Source organism: Otolemur garnettii, unplaced genomic scaffold, assembly GCF_000181295.1.
Source record: "Otolemur garnettii isolate 467f Iridium unplaced genomic scaffold, OtoGar3 scaffold00202, whole genome shotgun sequence".
Classification (NCBI taxonomy): Eukaryota; Metazoa; Chordata; class Mammalia; order Primates; family Galagidae; genus Otolemur; species Otolemur garnettii.
In genome coordinates this window covers 1254784-1275385 of record NW_003852597.1, presented here as the reverse complement: position 1 = coordinate 1275385, position 20602 = coordinate 1254784, and the positions used below count along the sequence as shown (strand labels likewise).

Below are 20602 nucleotides of genomic sequence, written 5' to 3'. Positions count from 1 at the left end.
CAGCAACTGCCCCTAAGCCAACAAGGCAGGGAATGGGGGACTCTCTTCTATCTAATGACCAGCCCTTGTCCTGAGGGATACCATGGAGTCATCCTAAACACAGTATTTTCACTTATACTACCCAATACAAACACTCACACCACGTCTGCTAACTGAAGCAACTTCCGATTGACCTTGGGCTTGTGAGCCTTTGGAGGCTGTCCCTGGTGCTAGGTCCTCCCCCTCCAAGGAATCCTTGATTCCTGTTTGCTCCTCCTGCCCACCCTCAGGTGGTGCTAACCTAGGGTGACCAGACGTCCCGATTTTGGCGGGACAGTCCCGCTTTTCAACAATTTGTCCCACGTCCTGTGGCGTTTTTAAAAAGTCCCGATTTTTGGAAAGAATGCACAAACGGGCTGGAGAACAAGAAGGGAATATATGGTTTTCAGCTGCCATATGGCTATTTCGCCAGAATATGAGTTTTATATTATTGTTAATTTTATAATGTTAAACTGTAATAAATAATTGCTGAGAAGTGATTATCCAGAACTGCTTATCAAAGTTTGCCTTGTTGTCAGGCCCTGCCCTGCGCTGTCCCCTGCGCTGTCCCCTGCGCTCCGCCCCCGCCCCGCCCGCTCCACCCCCACCATGTTGTCCCGCCTTACAGATGTTAGAATCTGGTCACCCTATGCTAACCTTCAACAGAATAGATCTGGAGACTCAGGTGAGAATCTGGCCTGGGGGCTTATGAGCAGCCTGAAGGTTTTAGTGTTCCCATGGAAGGACAGGGCTGGATGTGGGCACTCAACCCTCTGGTAGAACCAGGCACAGTGCTGGGAACACTGACCTTCCTCAGGCAAAAGTGCTCACCTCACCCCCCAGGAATTTCCTCATCTCTGAGGCCCTAGTCCTGGCCTGGACATCCAGGTCATCTCAGCAAATAGTTTGTGATAAATGACTTAACAAAGTGAACATTGCACCATTTCCCATGAAAATCTTTTTTCCCAAGCACGGCTGCTCACGCCTATAATCCCAGCACTTGGGAGGCCAAGGTGGGTGGTTTGTCTGAGCTCACAGGTTCGAGACCGGCCTGAGCAAGAGTGAGACCTCGTCTCTAAAAATAGCCAGGCATTGTGGCAGGTGCCTGTAGTCCCAGCTACTTGGGAGGCTGAGGCAAGAGAATCACTTAAGCCCAGGAGTTTGAGGTTGCTGTGAGTTATGATGCTACAGCACTCTACAGAGGGTGACACAGTAAGACTCTGTCTCAAAAAAAAAAAAAAAAATCTTTTTCCCAGACACACACTTCTCTCAGAAATTTTTCTGGAGGTTTAAACAGACAAAGGAGCTAATATGTACTCAGGATTTTACAGTACTTATTTTCACTGAGCCTGAGAGTTAGAAGCTATCATTGACCCTGCTTGGTTACTATTTATTTTTTTAGAGACAGGGTCTCACTATGTTGCCCAAGCTAGCCTCCCAGTGTGCTGGGATTACACATGTGAGCTATGGTGCCTGGCCAACCCCACTTTAAAAGAGAAAGCAGCAGAAGTGAATGACTTACCCAGGATCACTTAACCTGGAAGGGATGAGCCTTAACCAGAACGAGGTCAACCTGGTTCCAGCACACTCAGAGGTATGCACCCTCTGTGGGTTTTCCATCAGCTACTGAGAAAGAACCTAATAGGTGCCTAATTTCTGAACCATATGCAGCTCTGCTGGCAAAGGCCTCACTGTGCACATGCTGAGGGTTTGTAATTCTATTCAAAATAGCCACTTTGAAAATCCATATGTCTCCAGGCTCCCTGTACATCATGGTGTCAAGTCCTGGAGCAGAGGCATCCCTCAGTGGCTCCCAAACACCAAGGTGTGTATGCCCACATGCCTGAATCCTCCCTCTCCCACTGAGTGACTGTCCTTGGCTTCCACCTGCTGTGGCAGCATGACCTCATCCTGTGCAAAGGCTCACTCTAGCCGTAGCCATCCACCTGGGCCAGCTTTACCCTTGCCTTAAGACTCATCTGGCTTCCCTGACCCTCTGTCCCAAATACCTCCTTGGCCCTACCTGGTCTCTGCCCTTCTTTCTCCGAGCTAGGGAGCCAGCATGGAGGCAGCCCCGATAACTTGCTAACGTGCTGCCCATACTGTTCTTAAAAATTTATGACTGTGCAACATGAAAAATCCGGCTGAGGAGCCATCATTAGCGGTGCTGCCTCCCTCCCCCACCAGAGCCGCCCTCGTAAATTGAGATTTATGGCTGTGCAGACGGGGCGGGGGCGTGTGCGGGAGGTGAGGATGTGGGGAGGGAGACAGGGAGAGACCAATGAGGCAGCGGTGGGGCCAGGGGCTCCCCCCTGCGGCAGCTCCAGCTCATCACAGGCTTAGGTGCTGGTGGCTGCTGATATGGAGGTGCAGACAGTGAGGTGCGAAACGACTGGGTGTCAGCACAGGCCACTTAGGAGGAGAGGGTTGAGGAGGAGCCTAAGCCAATCACTGGATCCTTTAGGTATGTAGGACCAGATCCTGAGGTGCTAGGTGCTGAGCAGAGGTCACCAGAGAAGGGGCATCATCCTTGCTGGAGTCACAAGACCCAGCCACATCCAGTCAGTTTCTCCAACCAGAAGTATCTGAGCTGGACTAGGCTGTGACTGAGGTATCCCAACCAGAGAACCAAGGGGAAAGCAACAAGGGAGGGAGAAGTCTCCCTCCACATCCTGGTGATCAGGGCCAGAGTGCAGGACTGAGCCCAGTCCCACAGCCTCCCCCAGTGGAGGCCAGGCTGCGCTGAGAAGGAAGTGCTCCCACAGCCTGCTCTCCCCCTGCAGACCCTCCCTATCACCTCCCGTACATACACCTCCTCCCCTGCTCACTTAGCCCTGTCAGCCGGGCCATTATGAAATTGGGGTTTCATTTACAGACTAATTAAACATTACAGCTTGTTCACAATTACAACGCGGGGATGAGGGAGTAACTAATTACGGAAGAAATGAGCTAACATTTATCTCTGCTCCCACCCTCCTTCTCCCACAGCCCCCCACCCCCACCCCCACGCACGCCTGGTTTCCTCCCACTCTCTGGTCAGTACCAGCTCTCTAAGCTTACTTCCTAGGATGGGGGCCCTGGCACCCCCCTACCCTGGACACAAGATCTGACTGCAGTTCCAGCTGTGCTGGAGGTGGGACTTAGTAGTGGCAGGGGACAGTCAGGGCTTTTGTGGAAGACCCTGTGGGTCTGACTAGAGTATGGGACCCTGTGATGGTACATGAGGCTGTGATATCTGGTGTGTGACAGTGCTGTGGAGCAGTGTGGCTCTATGTATCTTCATCTTGTGGGACAAGGTTTTGATGTGACTACTGCAGATGACTATTTGTATGATAGGATATGAGTGTGAATGAACCACACCCTCAACCCTTCCCCCAGGACAAGACAGAAAAGAGCTAAGTGGCTGCAGGAGGTGATGGCCAAAGCAGGTCTGGGATATGGCCCCACAGCCCAGATCCCAAATTCCTGCTGGGTGGCCCCATTCACTCTCCTGCCTCAGAAGCAAGAGAGGCAGGATACCCTGCCCTTGGGCTCAGCTGGCTTGACCTTGGCCTCTGGCCAGATCTCCCCTCTGGGGCCCAAGGAACCTCCTGGGGGCCTGGGGTGCCCCCTGTGGGCAGGAGTCCTGGGGTTTGGCTGGCTTGCCGCAGGGTTTAATAATAGTAACAGTGAGTGTAAGCGTTTCCATCCTTCCTGCCTTTGGGCAGAAGAAGAAAGGAAAGAGGAGGGAGAGGAGGGAGTAGAGGGAGCCGGCTGAAGGGAGGCTTTGAGGCCTCAGAACTCACATCAAACGGCAGGATCTGGGCCTAATTGTCTGACCCCTGCCCCTGCCTTCAATCAGCTATGCGGCTCCCCGCCCGCCCCTTGCCTAACTAGCAGCCATGTTCTCCTCATTAGGACAAGCTCCCCTTGCACACGTGTCCCCGGACATGTCCCTAGTACTCCTAGCTCCCAACCGGGCTGGTGGGAGGGTACTGCAGGGACCCAGTTTTGGAGGGACACCTGGGACAGTTCTACCCTTAGCTACTGCAGCTGGCCTGCCTGGCTGCAGGAGCCTGGATGCTGCATGCTAGGACACACTCCTGGGCTGGCTCAGCCGCTGGGTACATTCTGTCCTCTGTGTGTCCTTCCTGCTATAATCTAGCTGTCTTGGCTACACAGCCTCTGCCCATTGCCTGCTTCAGCCTGGCTTGGGCTGGGTCAGCCTAGCAGGAGGTCTGGGTCTGGGTCAGGGTCAGGGTGTAGGTTCACAAGCCAGGAGCTGAAGGAACTTGTCTGCCTACTGCACAAGGATGGCTCACTTAAGTGGATCCAGATGTGGTGATATGTCCAGTGTGTGGCTGGTGGAATGGCTATGAAACGGTAGGGCTTGGTTAAGAGCTCAATCCCTGGACCAGGAGAGATCTGTGTTCAAATTCTAGCTCCTCCCAGTACCTTTGGGTGAATGACAACCTTCTTGAGCCTCAGTCTCCTCATATACAGCAGAGATGGCAGCCTCTATCACAGTCTGAGAACTCAATGAAATAACAGATTCAAAGTCCTCTGTACTATACCTGGCACTCAGCAAATGTGCAATGATACTGCTATGACTCAGACTAGACCAAATTAATTCCCCCCTCCAATGGCCACAGACCTCACCTTCCCCACCTGGGGCCAGGGCCCAGGTCAGTAGTGTGCAGGATCAGAGTAGCTGGGGGGAAAGAGTCCAGTCCCAGGGGGCAAAGGTAGTACTTGGGAGGCAGGGACGTAATACAGTAGCTTCAGATGGAGGGGCAGGGCCCAGCTAAAGAAGTGTCAGGTAGCACTAGTTCAGGTGAGGTGGGTAGCAGGGCTGGCCCACAAGGTGTGGATGGCTGTGAGTGCTGTGGGCCCTGGGAGGGGCTGCTGGGAGCGCGGATGGAGTGAAGGTGCTATTGACCATTCCAGGAACTTATGCTCAGGACAGCAGACCTGTTGGGGGGGGTTGGGGGAGGGGCTGGCCTGGTCTGAGCCCTGACATTGTCTCTCACCTTAACCTGCGGTAATGACTTGCAAATATCGATGGAAATGCAAAGTACAAAGATTGTGTTTTTCGGGGAGTTGAGCGAAGGTGGGGAGAGGGGATAAGGAGGAAAATAAACTGAAATGAAGTCTGGTTATCTCCCATCTGTGGCTGCTCCTAATCCCCCAGCCCAAAGGAATCCAATGCAGTCCCTTATCTGCCCTGTCAATCACTCAATCACCGCCTAGTGCTCAGTGGGCACTGCACACCCTTACACATGCTCACACATGCACACGCACACACTTACTCCACTACCTCTTGCTCCAACACTCCTGCCCACCCCCAGCCCATTACTCCTCTGAGTAGAAGCAGCCAGCACTTGGTCCTGCCAGATGGATGCAATTTGCATAATATCAGCAGCAGAGGCTGCAAGATCACCAGGGGTCAGGGCGCTGACATCCCCGCACAGTCTATCTGCAAGTGCTAATTTGGCCAGCATTGATCTGTCTTTCTGATTTCTTTGTCATTTAGTCTGCCATGGTTTGACAGGAGATACAGAAAGAGACAAGGGGAGGCCAGGCCGGGGCCTGGGGCTAGGAAAGTAGGGAAACAAAGATTGTACTTCCCAATGCATCTGGCACAAACAGGACACACACACACACACCCCGCCTTCCTCTATCCACCTACCCACCAGCTCATCATCCATCCATCTTTCTGTCTGTGGTTGCTACTGAAGACTAGAGCCAGGTATATGGCAAGAACCAATTCCTCAGATGTCCCTGGCATGCCAAAGGGGTCAGCTCAGGGAGGAAGGAGCCAGCACCCATCTCCTCAAGCACTACCCACATAGGCAGTGGAGACCCCATGGACACCTAGAGTGATCCCATCTATCCTCCAGGCTTCTCACTTTCTCAAGGCCATGCCAGAAAGAGCTAGATAGGAGCGGGCTGTAGTGTTGGGAAAGCAAACACTCTTGTGTTCTCTGCCCTCCCTATAAGGCAGCTGGACTGACTCCTCCCTCCCAACCCTGAAGATGGCCAAAACTGGATAGCGGGGAACCTCTCTGGGAGAGATGGAAAGAGGGACATGAAGGTCTGCAGAAGCCTTGCATCAGCACTTCACCATGCAAAGCCCGGCCCCTGGGAATCCTGAGGGCTCCAAAGTTCTCTAGCTGAGCCCAAAAGACCTATCAGATCTAAAATGCTACCTGCTGAACCTTCAGCCAGAGTCCTTACAATCTTCCCCACCTTGGGGGAGGGGGGGCGGGGTTGTCACTACAGGGAGCGGGACACTGCCCAGCTAGATGTCCTGGGGAAAGGGGAGGAGATGACTGCAGCTCTGAGAAGAGAGCTGTCTGTGAGAGGTGGCTATGGTCACTCTGCCAAAGGGTACAGAGGGGTTTGAGGTTTCCCAGGGGTGTGAACCCCCTCCCCCGGCTGCTGTGGCTGTCTTGGCATCACCCCCTTTCCCTGCCTATGATAGCAAGAGCAGGGTGATCAGAAGGAACTCCCTGCTGGGCAAGAGGAGGGCTGGCGTTTGGTGTGTGCTAATCCTGGGCCTGAGGTCTTCAGAGGGACCTGGGAAACTTCAAGGAGGAGAAGGCAAAGCTGTACTGCAGACGAGCTCATTAGCCAGCACCCCCCCCCCCACGAGGAGGAGGGTGGGCAGCCCAGTGAGCGTGGCGGCAGAGGCGGCACAGAAAAGGCTGTCACTGTCCTTTCTTCCTTTTGGTACAAGCATCTCCCTGAGCCAACGATTCTCCCGCAGTGACACCTCTCACGGGCACTAATGAGATCCATGTCACAGAGCTAATGTGTTCTGACTGGACTCCTGATAGACACCCCACTCCTTCAGGGGAGACCACAGGCCAGCACTCCTCTCCTGGGGACCAGGCCCCACCCTGCCTCCTGCCAGCCCAGCTCTCTTGCCAAACTGTGCTGGGTGCAAGCTCCTGTGAAAGTCCACTCGGTCTGGTCTCTGGCCATGCCACCTGTACCACACGCCTCAGAGGGATCCTCCTCAGTCCCAGAGCAGCAGGGCTAAGCTTCAAGGGCAGGACCACCCAGCTGAGCATCAGAGAAGGTTCCAGTTACTCTCCCAGCCACTGAAACCAGCAGTCTGAGCATCAGGGAAGGTTCCAGTTACTCTCCCAGCCACTAAAACCAGAAGTCTGTGGGGCGTCCATGATACAATTAACAGAAGAGATTTTACTGACATTTCCTGTGCAGATTTCCAGAAAGAACAAGAAGGAGGCCTAGGCCCTGCCCTTAGAGAACCCAAGTATACAAGGGCCAGGTAATGACACCTCCAACAAATTATACTCTAGTCCGGCTTGGCGCCTGTGGCTCAAGCGGCTAAGGCGCCAGCCACATACACCTAAGGTGGTGGGTTCAAATCCCCAGCCTGGGCCCGCCAAACAACAATGATGGCTGCAACCAAAAAATAGCCGGGCGTTGTGGCGGGCGCCTGTAGTCCCAGCTACTTGGGAGGCTGAGGCAGGAGACTCGCTTGAGCCCAGGAGTTGGAGGTTGCTGTGAGCGTGATGCCATGGCACTTTACCCGGGAGGATAGCTTGAGGCTCCGTCTCAAAAAAAAAAAAAAAAAAAAAATTATACTCTAGTCCAAGTATGCATTCTGTATACTCAGATTGAGACGGCCAGGCAAGATTCCCAGAGGAGGTGGGAATCTGGAAGATGGGCAGAATTTTCCTGGGTCAAGAGGAGGAGAGCAAACTGAAGTCAAAGAACTGTCAGGGCCAGAGGAGGTCAGCTGCTCATAGCTGCACAGCTCTGGTTCTGAAGGCGACTACAAGAGCATGAAGGAGTGGCAGTGCCGCCTCTTCCTTCTTCCTCAGCTGCTGCTTCTGAGGCTTTGTGAAGGCCTGCATATTTCACATGATGCTGAGGGAAATGAAGGATGGGAGCTCCTCTGGCAGCACAAAGCCTGACACCAAAAAGGTACTTCGTAGTTCAGTACAGTGATAAGAACACAGGCTTTGTACTCAAATGAACTTGGGTTTGAATCCTGGCTCCTCGACTCAACTGGCTGTGTGATCGTAGGCAAGTCACTTTTAACTAAGCCTCAGTTTTCTCATCTATAAAATGGGAATGATGATGATAATGCCTGCTTTCATTTCATCCAACTGTTGTGAAAATTAAATTAGTTAATATGAAGTGCCCTAAAGTAATGTGGGTGCTTTGCTGACATGGCCTGGGGCCCAAACCCAGGATGTTCACTGGTAGGCCTGGAAGACAGCAATTCTTTTTTTTTTTTTCAGCAATTCTAAGCACAGAGTTCTCACCTGCAACCTGCTCTAGCACCACTCTGTTCACCAGGCTCCCAAGGCCAATCCAGTACCCCAGGAGGAAGCATCCGTCCCTAACATGCTAACAAGCCTGCAAAAGCCTTTGTGCCATGTGCTTCACTACCTCTGGATGGTCCTTAGCCATCCCTGAAACCTACCTCCCCCTCAGTCCCCAGGGCCAAGCCTACCATTCCACCTGTGAGCTCTGTGGGGCACTGTCATCTTTACCAATACATTTCTAGCATCTATCACAGTTCTTGACTTGTAGTAGGTACAAGGTAACGTATACTGAATGAAAGTTTTACCTAGTCCCCTGCTTTCATTTCCAGGGCCACTGCCCTGGCTCTGAATTAGCCATAACCTCTTGCTTTGTAGTTCTCCTCATGAGTCCTTCCTGTACCAACTACAAGACTGTAATGACTGAAGCCCAACTCTGACCAAGTCTATTCACTGCCCCAAACGCTCCAATAGCTCCCCCTCAAACATCTCAGTCTGCAGCACATGACTATGCCAACTGGCCCTCTCCCCTTTTACAGCCAATGCCCTGCCCTGCACCTGTCACCCCAACACTACTGCTAACCTGCCTCCTTTGCCCTTTTGGCACCTCCACACCACTCATGCCACACCCCCACAGCACTGCAGGGGAACCAAGCAGACACTGGAGATGGCTAAGTTACAAGATCTGCAAAATCCTTGCCCAGCATCACCCAATGCTGCCTTCCCCCCACCAATATACATACCACTCCCCACTCCAGGCTGGCAGCTCCTCACACAGTTAATTAGCTCCATGTCACTGAGGACCAGCCTGAGTGGCCAGTGACAGGAGCTGACCCCCGACCCCAGGGCTGGGAAGCAGTCCACATCAAACTCTTACAGCGCGACCCTTTTAGCACGCACAGTAACTCGGGGCACAGCCAGCTGAAGCTCATTAAAGCTGTCTCTTTGGTGCGAGGGCCATTAACCTCACTGTTCAAAACCCATGCCTCCCCTCCCCGCCTCTCCCAGCCCAATTAATGCCCTGCATCCTCCCTCCCTTCCAAGCACCCTCACCCACACCTCAGAGGCAGCCCAGAGCTGGCAGGGCAGCCCTCTTCATTCAAAGACTACAAAGATTAAGTGCCAAGAACCCCCTAGGGAGCCCCTGGGGCTGGCAAGGCACCAGAGAAGGGAGCTCCTTGAACACCCACTGAGTGCCAGGCATTGCACAAGCTTTTTACACACGTGACTTGCTGAACCTTCCTGATAGCCCTGAGAGGCATCTGGCACTCTTCTTCATCTATGCCACAGGGTCCTAGGTGGTGAAACCAGAATTTCCTGTGGCTCCAAAGTCTTTACTCCATTGTTACCCAGAGCCTATGCTGACCTGTAGGGCCCACCCAGGTGGAGAAAATTTCCTGTCTGGAGGAAGAGGGGTCCTAACCCAGGGTCAACAGGGAGAACAGACAGGAGGGGCATCACTGAGATACCAAGAGTGTATCCATGTATCTTTTCACAAAGAGGTTCTCTGGGATAGACACACAGAAGTAGGGCATCCAGATCCAGGCTGGGTCCATTAACCTGGTCTCACTGCCCTTCTCACTAGCCAGATTCAAGCATTAGCAGTTCCTCCTCCCCTGGACCAAAGCAAGTCTTCTCACTGGTGCTCTGTCTAGTTCCTACCTTTCCCATCACTCCCTTATCACTTTTTCATGGATTCATTTACTTACACATTTGTTCATCCATCCATTCATCCATCTGCATTTATTGAGCACCTACTGAGAACTATTTTTTTTGCAGCACAAAAAACCTCATTGATTCTGAATCAGAGCTTTGGTCATTCTCTCACTCACAAACCTCCTATGTCTCCTCAGAACCTCAGGAAAAATCCACAACCTCTAACCATGCAGCATTCAAAGCCCTGCTTCGGTCCATTTATTTTCTAGCTGTTCCCTAAACCAAATTTTCCACTCCAATCATGAGAAACTACTTGTAGATATCTAAACTTGTCCTCTTAATATGCTGGGCTTTCAGCTCGGCGCCTGTGGCTCAAGTGGCTAAGGCGCCAGCCACATACACCTAAGGTGGCAGGTTCGAATCCCCAGCCCGGGTCCGCCAAACAACAATGATGGCTGCAACCAAAAAATGGCCAGGCGTTGTGGCGGGCACCTGTGGTCCCAGCTACTTGGGAGGCTGAGGCAGGAGACTCGCTTGAGCCCAGGATTTGGAGGTTGCTGTGAGCGTGATGCCACGGCACTCTACCAGGGGGATAGCTTGAGGCTTCGTCTCAAAAAAAAAAAAAAAAAATGCTGGGCTTTCTCGTGCCCCCAGGTATTTGTACAGTCTCCCTACCTAAAATACCTTTCCCCATTTTTCTGCCTAGTAAACTATTATTCATCCTTTAAAGATCCCAACTTAAGTGTTCTGTTCCCTAGGAAACTTTCTGGGGACCTCCCAAGCACATCACCTTGCTGGGTTTGGTATCTTCCCTGGGTTGCATGGAAAATTTCTATGGGAGGGAGCAGCAGTTACAGGGGAGCACCCCCAGTTCCCCAGGCCTGTTGACTGCTTCTTCTTTCCCTCTGAACCCCAGAAGAGCCTTGAGATGTCCCAAATAGAATAACATGGGGCATCCCAGGAGTTAGTGAGATGTAACTGAAGAAGCAGAAGCTACCTTGGGAACTGAGAACAGGTGATTCTATCACAGCCCTTACTACCCAGGGTGACAAGCATCTGTTTCACTGTCTCTCTCCAGGATGTGCATTCCCTGAGAACAGGAACTTCTACTAAGCATGATCAACACCCACTAGGCACCAGTAAATGTCTGTGGAATGGACAGAGAGGCTACTCCTAGGTTCTCAGCCTTCTGGTATATGTCTCTAGTTCCCCATAATGATACCTACCCTAAGGTACATAGGCTGTGACAATGTTGCAACACCATCCAGGAATACCCTAGCCCCTCCCCACTTGAAATAAAGCCTATGCCTGGTCAAGTACCCTACCTGAAAGCACTTGCATTCACATATGCGCCTATGCAAACAAAATACTGTAAGACACAGAAACAGACAGATACTTTCTGACAGATATACATAGGCAGGTGGTTGCTTCCATATACAGACACATGCCCTCAGAAAAATACAGGTATATTGTTATACACACAGAGATATGTATAATCACAGACGCATTACACTCTTAGACACACAGAGACATACAGTTAAAGGTGTCATACATGCACACAGATACTCATAGACGCATCTTCATACTGATAGAACAGAAGCTACCACGGCTTCCAACTATCTGTAGTCATAGCCACTCCATTCCCCTACCAACCAGGAATCCTCCTAAGGGTGTACCCCCACCTGGTACCCCAAGTGTCCCCTTCCAACCCAGGCACCGCTCAATGGAGCCTGCTGCTCCTGCGGGGGAGTCAATACCCTGTGGACGGAGCCATCGGTCAGAAGGACCCCAACTAATTAAAAGCTGGTGAGGTTTAAATAATTCATCTCCTTAACTCCCATTGATCGTCCAGTTTAGTGGCCACAGACTTGAAACAATATTAAACAGCCTCCTCCAGCTCCATGGGGGCTAGGTAAGCTGACATGTGCCCACCCCCTGAGGATACTGCCCACTAGGGATGCAAACAAGGGGGGAACTTTGGCCTGAATCCAAGGCAATCCCCTCACTCCATCCCTTTGCCACTTCTCTCTGCTATGGAGAGAGCCCTGCCAGGGCAGTAAATAAGCCATTGAATCCCTCTGTGTGTCAGGGAACTGGGGCATGTGGGCAGGGGACTGACCAAGCTGCCAGAGGGATATGCGAAGGGACTGACCGATGCCGCTGTGGGGCCGACCTATGTGCTGCAGGCTGAGGCCCTTGTTCATGTCTAGAAGTCCATTCTTGGGCCAGCAGCCCATGGCGAAGCTGTAAGCCTGGAAGACAGGAGGCAAGAGTGGTTAACAAAGGTCCTGACTCCTGAACTAACCCCACTCACCAGGTCCCCCCAACCCCAGACCACCATAATGCTACCTAGTCCCCATGCTGGGTCCTCTTTCCACTAAGGCACTTCCAGCAGAAAATCCCTTCCCTCTCCAGAGTTCCCTTTCTCCAGGGCTTCTCCCCATGGGAGTCCCCAGCCCTCACAGGGCACCTCTCTAGAGAGTTCCTATTGACATGGATCAGGGGTCCTCAAACTTTTTAAACAGGGGGCCAGTACACTGTCCCTCAGACCATTGGAGGGCCGGACTGCAGGCCCTGGGACCAGTCGGCTGCTAAGCAGGACAGGCAGCGGTGGCAAAAACACCCAGCAGGCCAGATAAATGTCCTAGGCTGGCCGCATGTGGCCCCTGGGCAGGGCCATAGTTTGAGGACGCCTGACATGGATCTTCCTCATCAGGAAACCTCCTCTCATCAGGGCACCGCCTTCACCATGCACCCCCTTAGATTCTCCCTTTTCCAGAGCTCAAGAACTTTGCTGGGCTCCCTCCCCACAGTATTACTGGTCACAAAAACTGGCTTCAGGGAGGACCTTGGACACCCTGCTTGCAGTCAAGGTGCTTTTGACTCCGAGCAGGCCAGGAGGTGGCAGGCTCTGAGCACCATGTGGGGGCTCAACTAAGGAGTAGAGTAAGGTCACCTGCTGGCCTCAAGCAGCTCTGAAGGGAGCTCGGAAGGGGAGGGGTGAAGAGAGAGTTTGTGTGTTATGTGTGGGGGGAGCAGATGCTCTGCTGAAGGTCAAGTGCTCACTTATGCATATTCAAAGCGGCCACCCATCGATCTGTACTTAATTGTTTTCCTGGGGTTGGGGAAGGAAGTGCTGGGGGCATCGATTTCCTCAAGCCCCCAGCATTCCGCTACCCCCCTCCATGCCTACCACCGCACAGGTCCACCAGCAACCTCCACTTGGGGACACATGGCAAGAAGGGGACAGCACCGTTCCTTGGCATGACTGACTTAATGTCACAGATGAGGAAACTGAGGCCCAGAAAGAAGAGACCCACACAGCTTAGAATGCTATGAAGCCGCTGAAGAGGATTTAATTCCAGATTGGTCTACTGACAAAGTCCTGGGTTTCTACCAGTGGGCCTGGTAGTAAGTTAAATCCACAAACGTTACCCATCCCCTCATTTTAGAAGTCCCTAAACACCAGGTTGCCCTTCTCCCAGTATCAGGACAGCATGAAGGACAGTGATAACTGGGAATGAAGCTTGGGTGAATTCCAGAAGTTACACTGGGATGTGGTGTCCAGTGATGGAACCAAAGTGACTACCAGCCATGGTCAGACACTGTGCCAATGCCCAGGGACCAGACCGTGTCCACCATTCCTTTCCAGTCCTATGGGTACTTGGAGGCTAGAAACCAGTGTACTGAAACCTTAGCACCCTCTAAAGCTGTATTTCTTTTTTTTTTGAGACGGAGCCTCAAGCTATCCGCCTGGGTAGAGTGCCATGGCATCACGCTCACAGCAACCTCCAAATCCTGGGCTCAAGCAAGTCTCCTGCCTCAGCCTCCCAAGTAGCTGGGACTACAGGCGCCCGCCACAACGCCTGGCCATTTTTTGGTTGCAGCCATCATTGTTGTTTGGCGGGCCTGGGCTGGGGATTCGAACCCGCCACCTTAGGTGTATGTGGCTGGCGCCTTAGCCACTTGAGCCACAGGCGCCGAGCCTAAAGCTGTATTTCTTGACTACAGAGGTTCCAGCCTCAGCCCAATTCCCCAGCCAACCTCTCCCAGGCCTCAGCTGAACCCACAAATCAGGGGCTGACTGTGAGACTCAAGGACAGGGGAGAAGATGCTGGCCTAGAGCCTGGGCAGAGCTGGGACACGGGCAGTAAGGCAAGCAAGCAGCCAGTGGGCGGTACACAGCTGCAGTTGCTGGCTGCTTCGCCTGGTCAGGGCTGAGGCTGGAGCGCAGTGGGCCAGAGAGCAGTGGCGGCAGCCTTTCAAGTACTTTAAAATCACTTACAAAGGCCGGATTAAACGATCAGAAATTCCATTTAATAGGACAAATAAAGAAATAACAATCTACTCTATCAGCCTGGAGAAGCGAGCTGGATGGGTTTTTTTCCCCCTCTAAAAAGGAAAAAGGGAAGGAAGGGGGAAAAAGAAGGATAATGTGTGTTTACTCAAGCAAAGAAAAAAATATTTAAGTGATGTCGGGGAGAAGATTGCAGTAACTAGTGAAGAATAACATCGTCTACTTTGCTGTCAAATCACACCCGAATTTCAGTAATAGATTCTCGGCTGACACTCAATTCAATTCGAAGGTGATCCTGCTTTATCCCAGCCCATCAAATATTAAACACTTGCATTAGCAGGTGCTGCCGCTTCCCGGCTTAAAGCGGCGGCGGGCGGGTGGCAGGGCTGCTGAGGCCCCTCTGCTCTGCTCGAAGCTCGGGGACAAGGCAGCTCAACGTTATCTGCACGTCATCCCGAGTCTTATCGCAGCTAAGCGGGAAGACCACTTCAGATAACATTAGATGCTTGCCCTGCGCGTCACTATGATTAGATTATTATTGTAATTATGATTCCCTAAGATCTTCTGCAAGCTGGACTGAGTGGGAAGGGGATGGAGGGCAGCAGAGCCCAGGAGGGCCAGGCTGGGCCAGGGCAAGCTGGAGCCCCTGGAAGGAAAGTGGAGGTGCCAAGCAAGGCAGCAGCCCGTCCCGCCTGACGGATGCCTTTCAGGAAGGGCAGTCTAGCTTGTCAGAGCGAGGGCGAGATGAATTGGCGTCTCCACTGCGGCCACGGGTGTCATGCTGCACAGTTTCATATTCCCAGATAAGGTGTGATAACCAATTGCTGCCATGACATGGCCTCATCCAGCACTTCCTCAGGGGGGCACAGGGCAGGGGGAGGGGCAGTGTGTGCACATGGGTCTGCCAAGCTCCTAATAAGAGGGATTTAATTTTTACAAATGCTGCTTCCAGCGGGGCCTTCACATACCAGCCAAAGTCCAAAATGATATTAAAAACAGTTAATTAAAACTGCTCTCCTCCAGCCTGGACTCACCCCCTGCTGCCTCTACTAAGAACCCTGGCATGTCTCTCCCAGGTAGTGACATACACCCTTGCAGAGCTTAACCTTTAGATGTGACCACCAGCCTCACACAACCACCCTAAGTATAGTATAAGGGCTCAGCACATCAAGCTTCCGTCATCTTAGGACCCCTCAGGTACAGCAGCAGACACAGACAGCCACCTAGAGAACACAGAGGGTCCTACAGCAACCTGTGCTCTTGCCAATGTATGGTCTGGATCAGGCATCCTCAAACTGCGGCCCACCAAGGACATTTATCCAGCCCACCAGGTGTTTTTGCCACCGCTGCCTGTCCTGCTTAGCAGCCGACTCATCCTGGGGCCTGTAGTCCAGCCCTCCAACAGTCTGAGGGACAGTGAACTGGCCCCATTTAAAAAGTTTGAGGACCCCTGGTCTAGATCCTCCCATCTGCACCTGTACCCACACACCACCACCCTGGCACTCACTTTTAAAGCCCACGCCCCTCCTCAGATACGCAGATGACATCATGGCCCAACCACATATATGCGGCACACCACACATGCATCAGACTCTCCCTCAGGTGACTCTGTCTGTCCTTTCATTCCTTGCACCCTCCACACACGTTCTCTTTAAAATATTACATCTGTCTACATGTCTTAGGAGAGCCCTTCCTGGAAGTCCCATTCAGGGCAAGGTGATATGGGTTATGTCTAGTTGTGAAGTCAAGGCCAGCACCCAGGAACTCATCACAGCAGGGGAATCAGGAAGGCTGAGCCTGTGGGTTGCCCATGGAGGACAATGAACAGAAGCAGACCATGTTGGGTTGGAGGAGGCTTGGAAAGCTTTCTGGAAAGAGTGGTACTAGAGGGCCAGGAGGGTTGGACAGATGGCAGGAGAACACAACATTCCAAGCAGAAGGCTCAGCAAGGACAAAGGAGAACGGCAGGTGTGAGCACAAGCGCTTGGGTGTGGCTAGGGCAGCCAACTTAAGAGAAGGAGCCACATCTTGAGGCATCTCTTCCCAACTCCACATGCCAACAGCAAAACAGGCATCAGTGGGCCTTGTATCTATCCCTTTACTCTGCTCCCTCCCTCTCTCCCACCAGCCTGTGGGACACTGGGGAGAGGGGCCTAGAAGCTTGCTGCCCTTGTTCAGTGTGGGGTAGAAATCTGTTTTTAGAGTTTTCTCCAAGAGCTTGTCCCTGAGCCTCTTTCCCAACACTGGCTCCAAACTCTCTGGATGCCACTTCTCCAGCTGCACTTCTCTCAGCCCTCAGGGCCCACCTGCCAGTGATTCAGTCAGCACCTGACCAGTGGATGACTCAGGAGCAGGAACTGGTACTGCACCACTGGTGTGGGTGGGGTTGAGGTGAAAGTGGCCAGTTACCACACCAACCCATTCCAGCCCTCTGCCAGGCAGGCACGCACATTTCCCTTTCCCTGGGCTGCTGTAATTTCCATGCGCAGGGAAGCAGGTGCTGAGCTGCTCCTGGCTGGCTCTCCCCTCTCATGGCTCTGCCCGCCTTGGCTGCTGCCCCATTAGCTTAGTGGCCAGCCATCTGCGACGGGCTTGCTGCACAGCCCTGCTGTAGGCGCGGCGGGTGGCCCCCTGTGTAACAGGGAGCTTTACCATTAGCGCCTTTAATATTCTGACACCTCAGCACAGCCTGCTATTACATGCAAACGCTGATCGCCCTGTGAAATTACATTGCTGGGCCCGAGAAATGGAATCGTGTATAATCAGCCTCCTCCATGCACTGTCAGTCCCATCACAAACACGGCGCCCGGCGGCTTATGGGGGCTTAGCAGCTGCGACAAGTGTATTGGGTTTAATAGATGAAGTAGCCCTCATCGGCAGCAGCATCCTTCAAAGAGGAAAGAAGAGGCATCAACAACTGCTATGGTGTCTCTGCCCATCCATACCCCACCTATCAGGGCCCGGAGAGTGGAGTGGACACAGACTGAGCAGGGCAGTAATTGGGTTAAAGGGCTAGAACCCAGCTCAGCCTGCACGTGGAAGAATAGTCTGCTCTGAAACTTCCAGAAAACCCAGAGCTTCCAAGCCAGCATCAGCACATCCAGCTTATGCTGCCTCGCCATGAGGTGGGCAGGAGCAGACCTTTAACCACATCTCTGGATCACCTGTTACCCTGTAGGCCTAAGGCTCATAGGCCATTTCCCAAGATTAGGGACCAAATCATACTACCTGCCATTCCCCTAACACCTAACAGAGATGAAGCTGTAAAGATGATATTCTAGTGGAAGGGCAGGGTGGCTCACACCTGTAATCCTAGCACTCTGGGAGGCCAAAGCAGGTGGACTGCCTGAGCTCACTGGTTCGAGACCAGCCTGAGCCAGAGCGAGACCTCGTCTCTAAAAATAGCTGGGTGTTGTGGCAGGCATCTGTAGTCCCAGCTACTTGGGAGGCTGAGGCAAGAGAATCACTTGATCACTTGAGCCCAAGAGTTTGAGGTTACTAAAAGCTATGACGCCATAGCACTCTATGGAGGATGATAAAATGAGACTCTGTCTCAAAAAAAAAAAGATGATATTCTAGACTAAGGAAGGGGGAGAGAAAAATCTGACAAATAACTACTACTTAGCTTTTTATCCAATTAACCAACTCTTCCAAGCTGGTGAATCACAGGTAAACATTAGGGTGGCATATGCCATGTATACTTATGGCACACCTAACAGTCTCATAGAAAGGCAGTATGCTCAGGACTCAGATGTGCCAAGAAAATTTTTAAAGATGATTAATTATTCTTTTTTGAGACAGACTCACTTTGTCACCCTTGGGAAAGTGCCATGGTGTCATGGCTCACAGCAACTTCAAACTCTTGGGCTCAACTGATTCTCTTGCCTCGGCCTCTCAAATAGCTGGGACTGGACTATGTGCCCACCACAATGCCTGGCTATTTTTTAGAGATGGGGTCTCGTTCTTACTCAGGCTGGTTTCGAACTCTTTTTTTTTTCTTCTGAATACTAATTCCATTCTTTTATTTCCTCATACCACAAACATTTTAGTTTATCTGCCTTTTTACAACCTGATTTATATAAGCAAATTGCAAATAAAAAACAGGCATTCTTTAATCCTCCAAAATACACGTATGAAATATAGAACAAATCTTAGTATTTAAACAAACAGGTTTAGCTGAAGCAACTTTATTATTGCTTTATTATTGCAACTTTATTAAGGCTTCCCTACTCTGAAGCCTTCTTAAAATTAGCATTACAGTTTAAATATTTATGCCTATAAAGGTATGCATAATCTACAATATATAGTTATTTCAGAAACAAGACTTATAAACAAATTGAAAATCTAAAACTTCAACGCAAAGCTGTAACAATTAAACATTTAGGGTCGAACTTTACTATGTCGCCCTCAGTAACAGTGTTGTGGCGTCAGACTCTTGGGTTCAACAATTCTCTTGCCTCAGCCTCCCAAGTAGCTGGGACTACAGGCTCCCACCCCAACGCCGGCTATTTTTTTGTTGCAGTTCGGCAGGGGCAGGGTTTGAACCTGACACCCTCAGTATATGGGGCCTGCGCCCTACCCACTGAGCCACAGGCACCTCCTGATGTGCTATTGTTTTAAGTCACTAAGTTTTGGGATGATTTATTATGCAACAATAGTAATCAGAAAACCAATACATACTCATTTATGTATACACTCTGCCAATATTCTCAAACTCTTCTTTCCTGGTACCTCTAGACCAGGCATCCTCAAAGTACAGCTCAGCCTGCGGGCCATATGCGGACCGCCCAGGACATTTATCCAGCCCTCTGGGTGTTTTTGCCACTGCTGCCTGTCCTGCTTAGCAGCTGAGTCTTTCTGGGGCCTGCAGTCCGACCCTCCCAACGGTCTGAGGGACAGTGAACTGGCCCCCTGTTTAAAAAGTTTGAGGACCCCTGCTCTAGAGTGTTCTTCCTTTCCCTCTATAACTTCATTCCAAATCATCATTCTGGGCAACTTCAGCATCTCCAGGATAACCTACCCATGAAACTTGCCTCTCAATCTCTCTCTCAATTCCCTGTGCTCTAATGACCTTCTCCACTTCTCTACCTATCTCAGGCATCTTACCCCATGGCTATACCCTGGATCTTGTTATCACCTAGAAGTGTTCTCTCTCTGAAATCTCCCAATGATAGATTTTACTCTCACCCCAGCCTCCTATCCTCATAGATTTTGTACACTCCCTCCCTCTATCCTTAATTTTTCCCCCCAGTCTATCCAACACATTCTAGCTTCAATCCTTTTCTACTAAGCCTTGACCCCATGAATCTATCATTTCAATCACCCATTCCCCAATCTTCAAGTCCCCTACCCACAAATCTTAGCACACATTCACCAAAAAACCCCAACTATGGCTCTGTTTCTTTTTTTTTTTTTTTTTGTACAGTTTTGTGCCAGGGCCAAGTTTGAACCCACCACCTCTAGTATATGGGGCCAGCGCCCTACTCCTTTGAGCGACAGGCGCCACCCTCTATTTCTCTTCACTTACAGTTGAGCTAAGTGATGCCAGAAAAAGTCACTCTTACATGTTGGGAAGTGGTTATTACAGATCCTAGATCACAACCTTAGCAATACTCAGTGGTACCCAACAATCTACTCCTCTCCTACTTTCAAAGATAATAAAGCCACTAGGCAGAACTCTTTCAACTGCATGCCCCTCATCCTCAAATGCACCGCCATCCTTCCCTACTCTTCTCCACCAGCTCTTTCACCTCTTCTGTTCTAGACACCTCACTCCTCGGCTAAAGCCAACCCCCTACTTGTGCTTTACATGTCACCCTTTTCTACATCCTCAGGCCCTTTCTCCACCTAGCATCCCCTTTCTTTCTAAATCCAGAAACCCTTTCTCACTGGCTCCTTCCATCAGCATATGCATACGCATGAATTTCTATCACAATCATCTAACTTCTCTGTGTCTCAATTTCCTCTTTATAAAATGGGGATAACAATAGTTCCTACCGCATAGACTTAATGTGAGAACTAAAGTGCTCAAAACACTGCCTGGCTCTTTGAAAGCTAAGTATCCTCCACACACTCCCTACCCCCATCCAGCTGCTACTGTTCTCCTGGTAACAGCCAAACTTCTCAGACCTGCCTCCATTGGTCCCCACCCTCAGTCTCTGAAGTCTGGTCTCCATGCCCTCATGCCACTTGGCTCCACGGGGTCAACAACCCCACCCAAACTGGCCATCTCTGTGGACAGTTCAGGTTCTTACTTGTCTTCCCTACTCTGAAACCTGCTCCATCTCTGAAACCATTTTTTGGTGGTTTTCTTGACTTTCTACTCAGTTTTCCTTTTTTTTTTTTTTTT

The 20602-nt window shown here is 51.3% G+C and overlaps 1 protein-coding gene across 8 annotated transcripts in view; it reads right to left on the bottom strand.

Moving 5' to 3' along the window:
* The window catches only part of ERI3 (ERI1 exoribonuclease family member 3), a 148804-nt gene that overhangs the window by 21730 nt on the left and 106472 nt on the right, over positions 1-20602 (bottom strand). For 6 of the 8 annotated variants that reach the window (XM_023507750.1, XM_003801198.3, XM_023507752.1 and 3 more), the window contains one exon: positions 12109-12208. The exons of 1 other annotated variant lie outside the window; for it this stretch is intronic. In XM_023507750.1, the coding sequence (XP_023363518.1) occupies positions 12109-12208 (100 nt within the window). The remainder of the gene's footprint in view (positions 1-12108; positions 12209-20602) is intronic. One more of the 8 variants, XM_012812328.2, reaches the window with a different exon arrangement.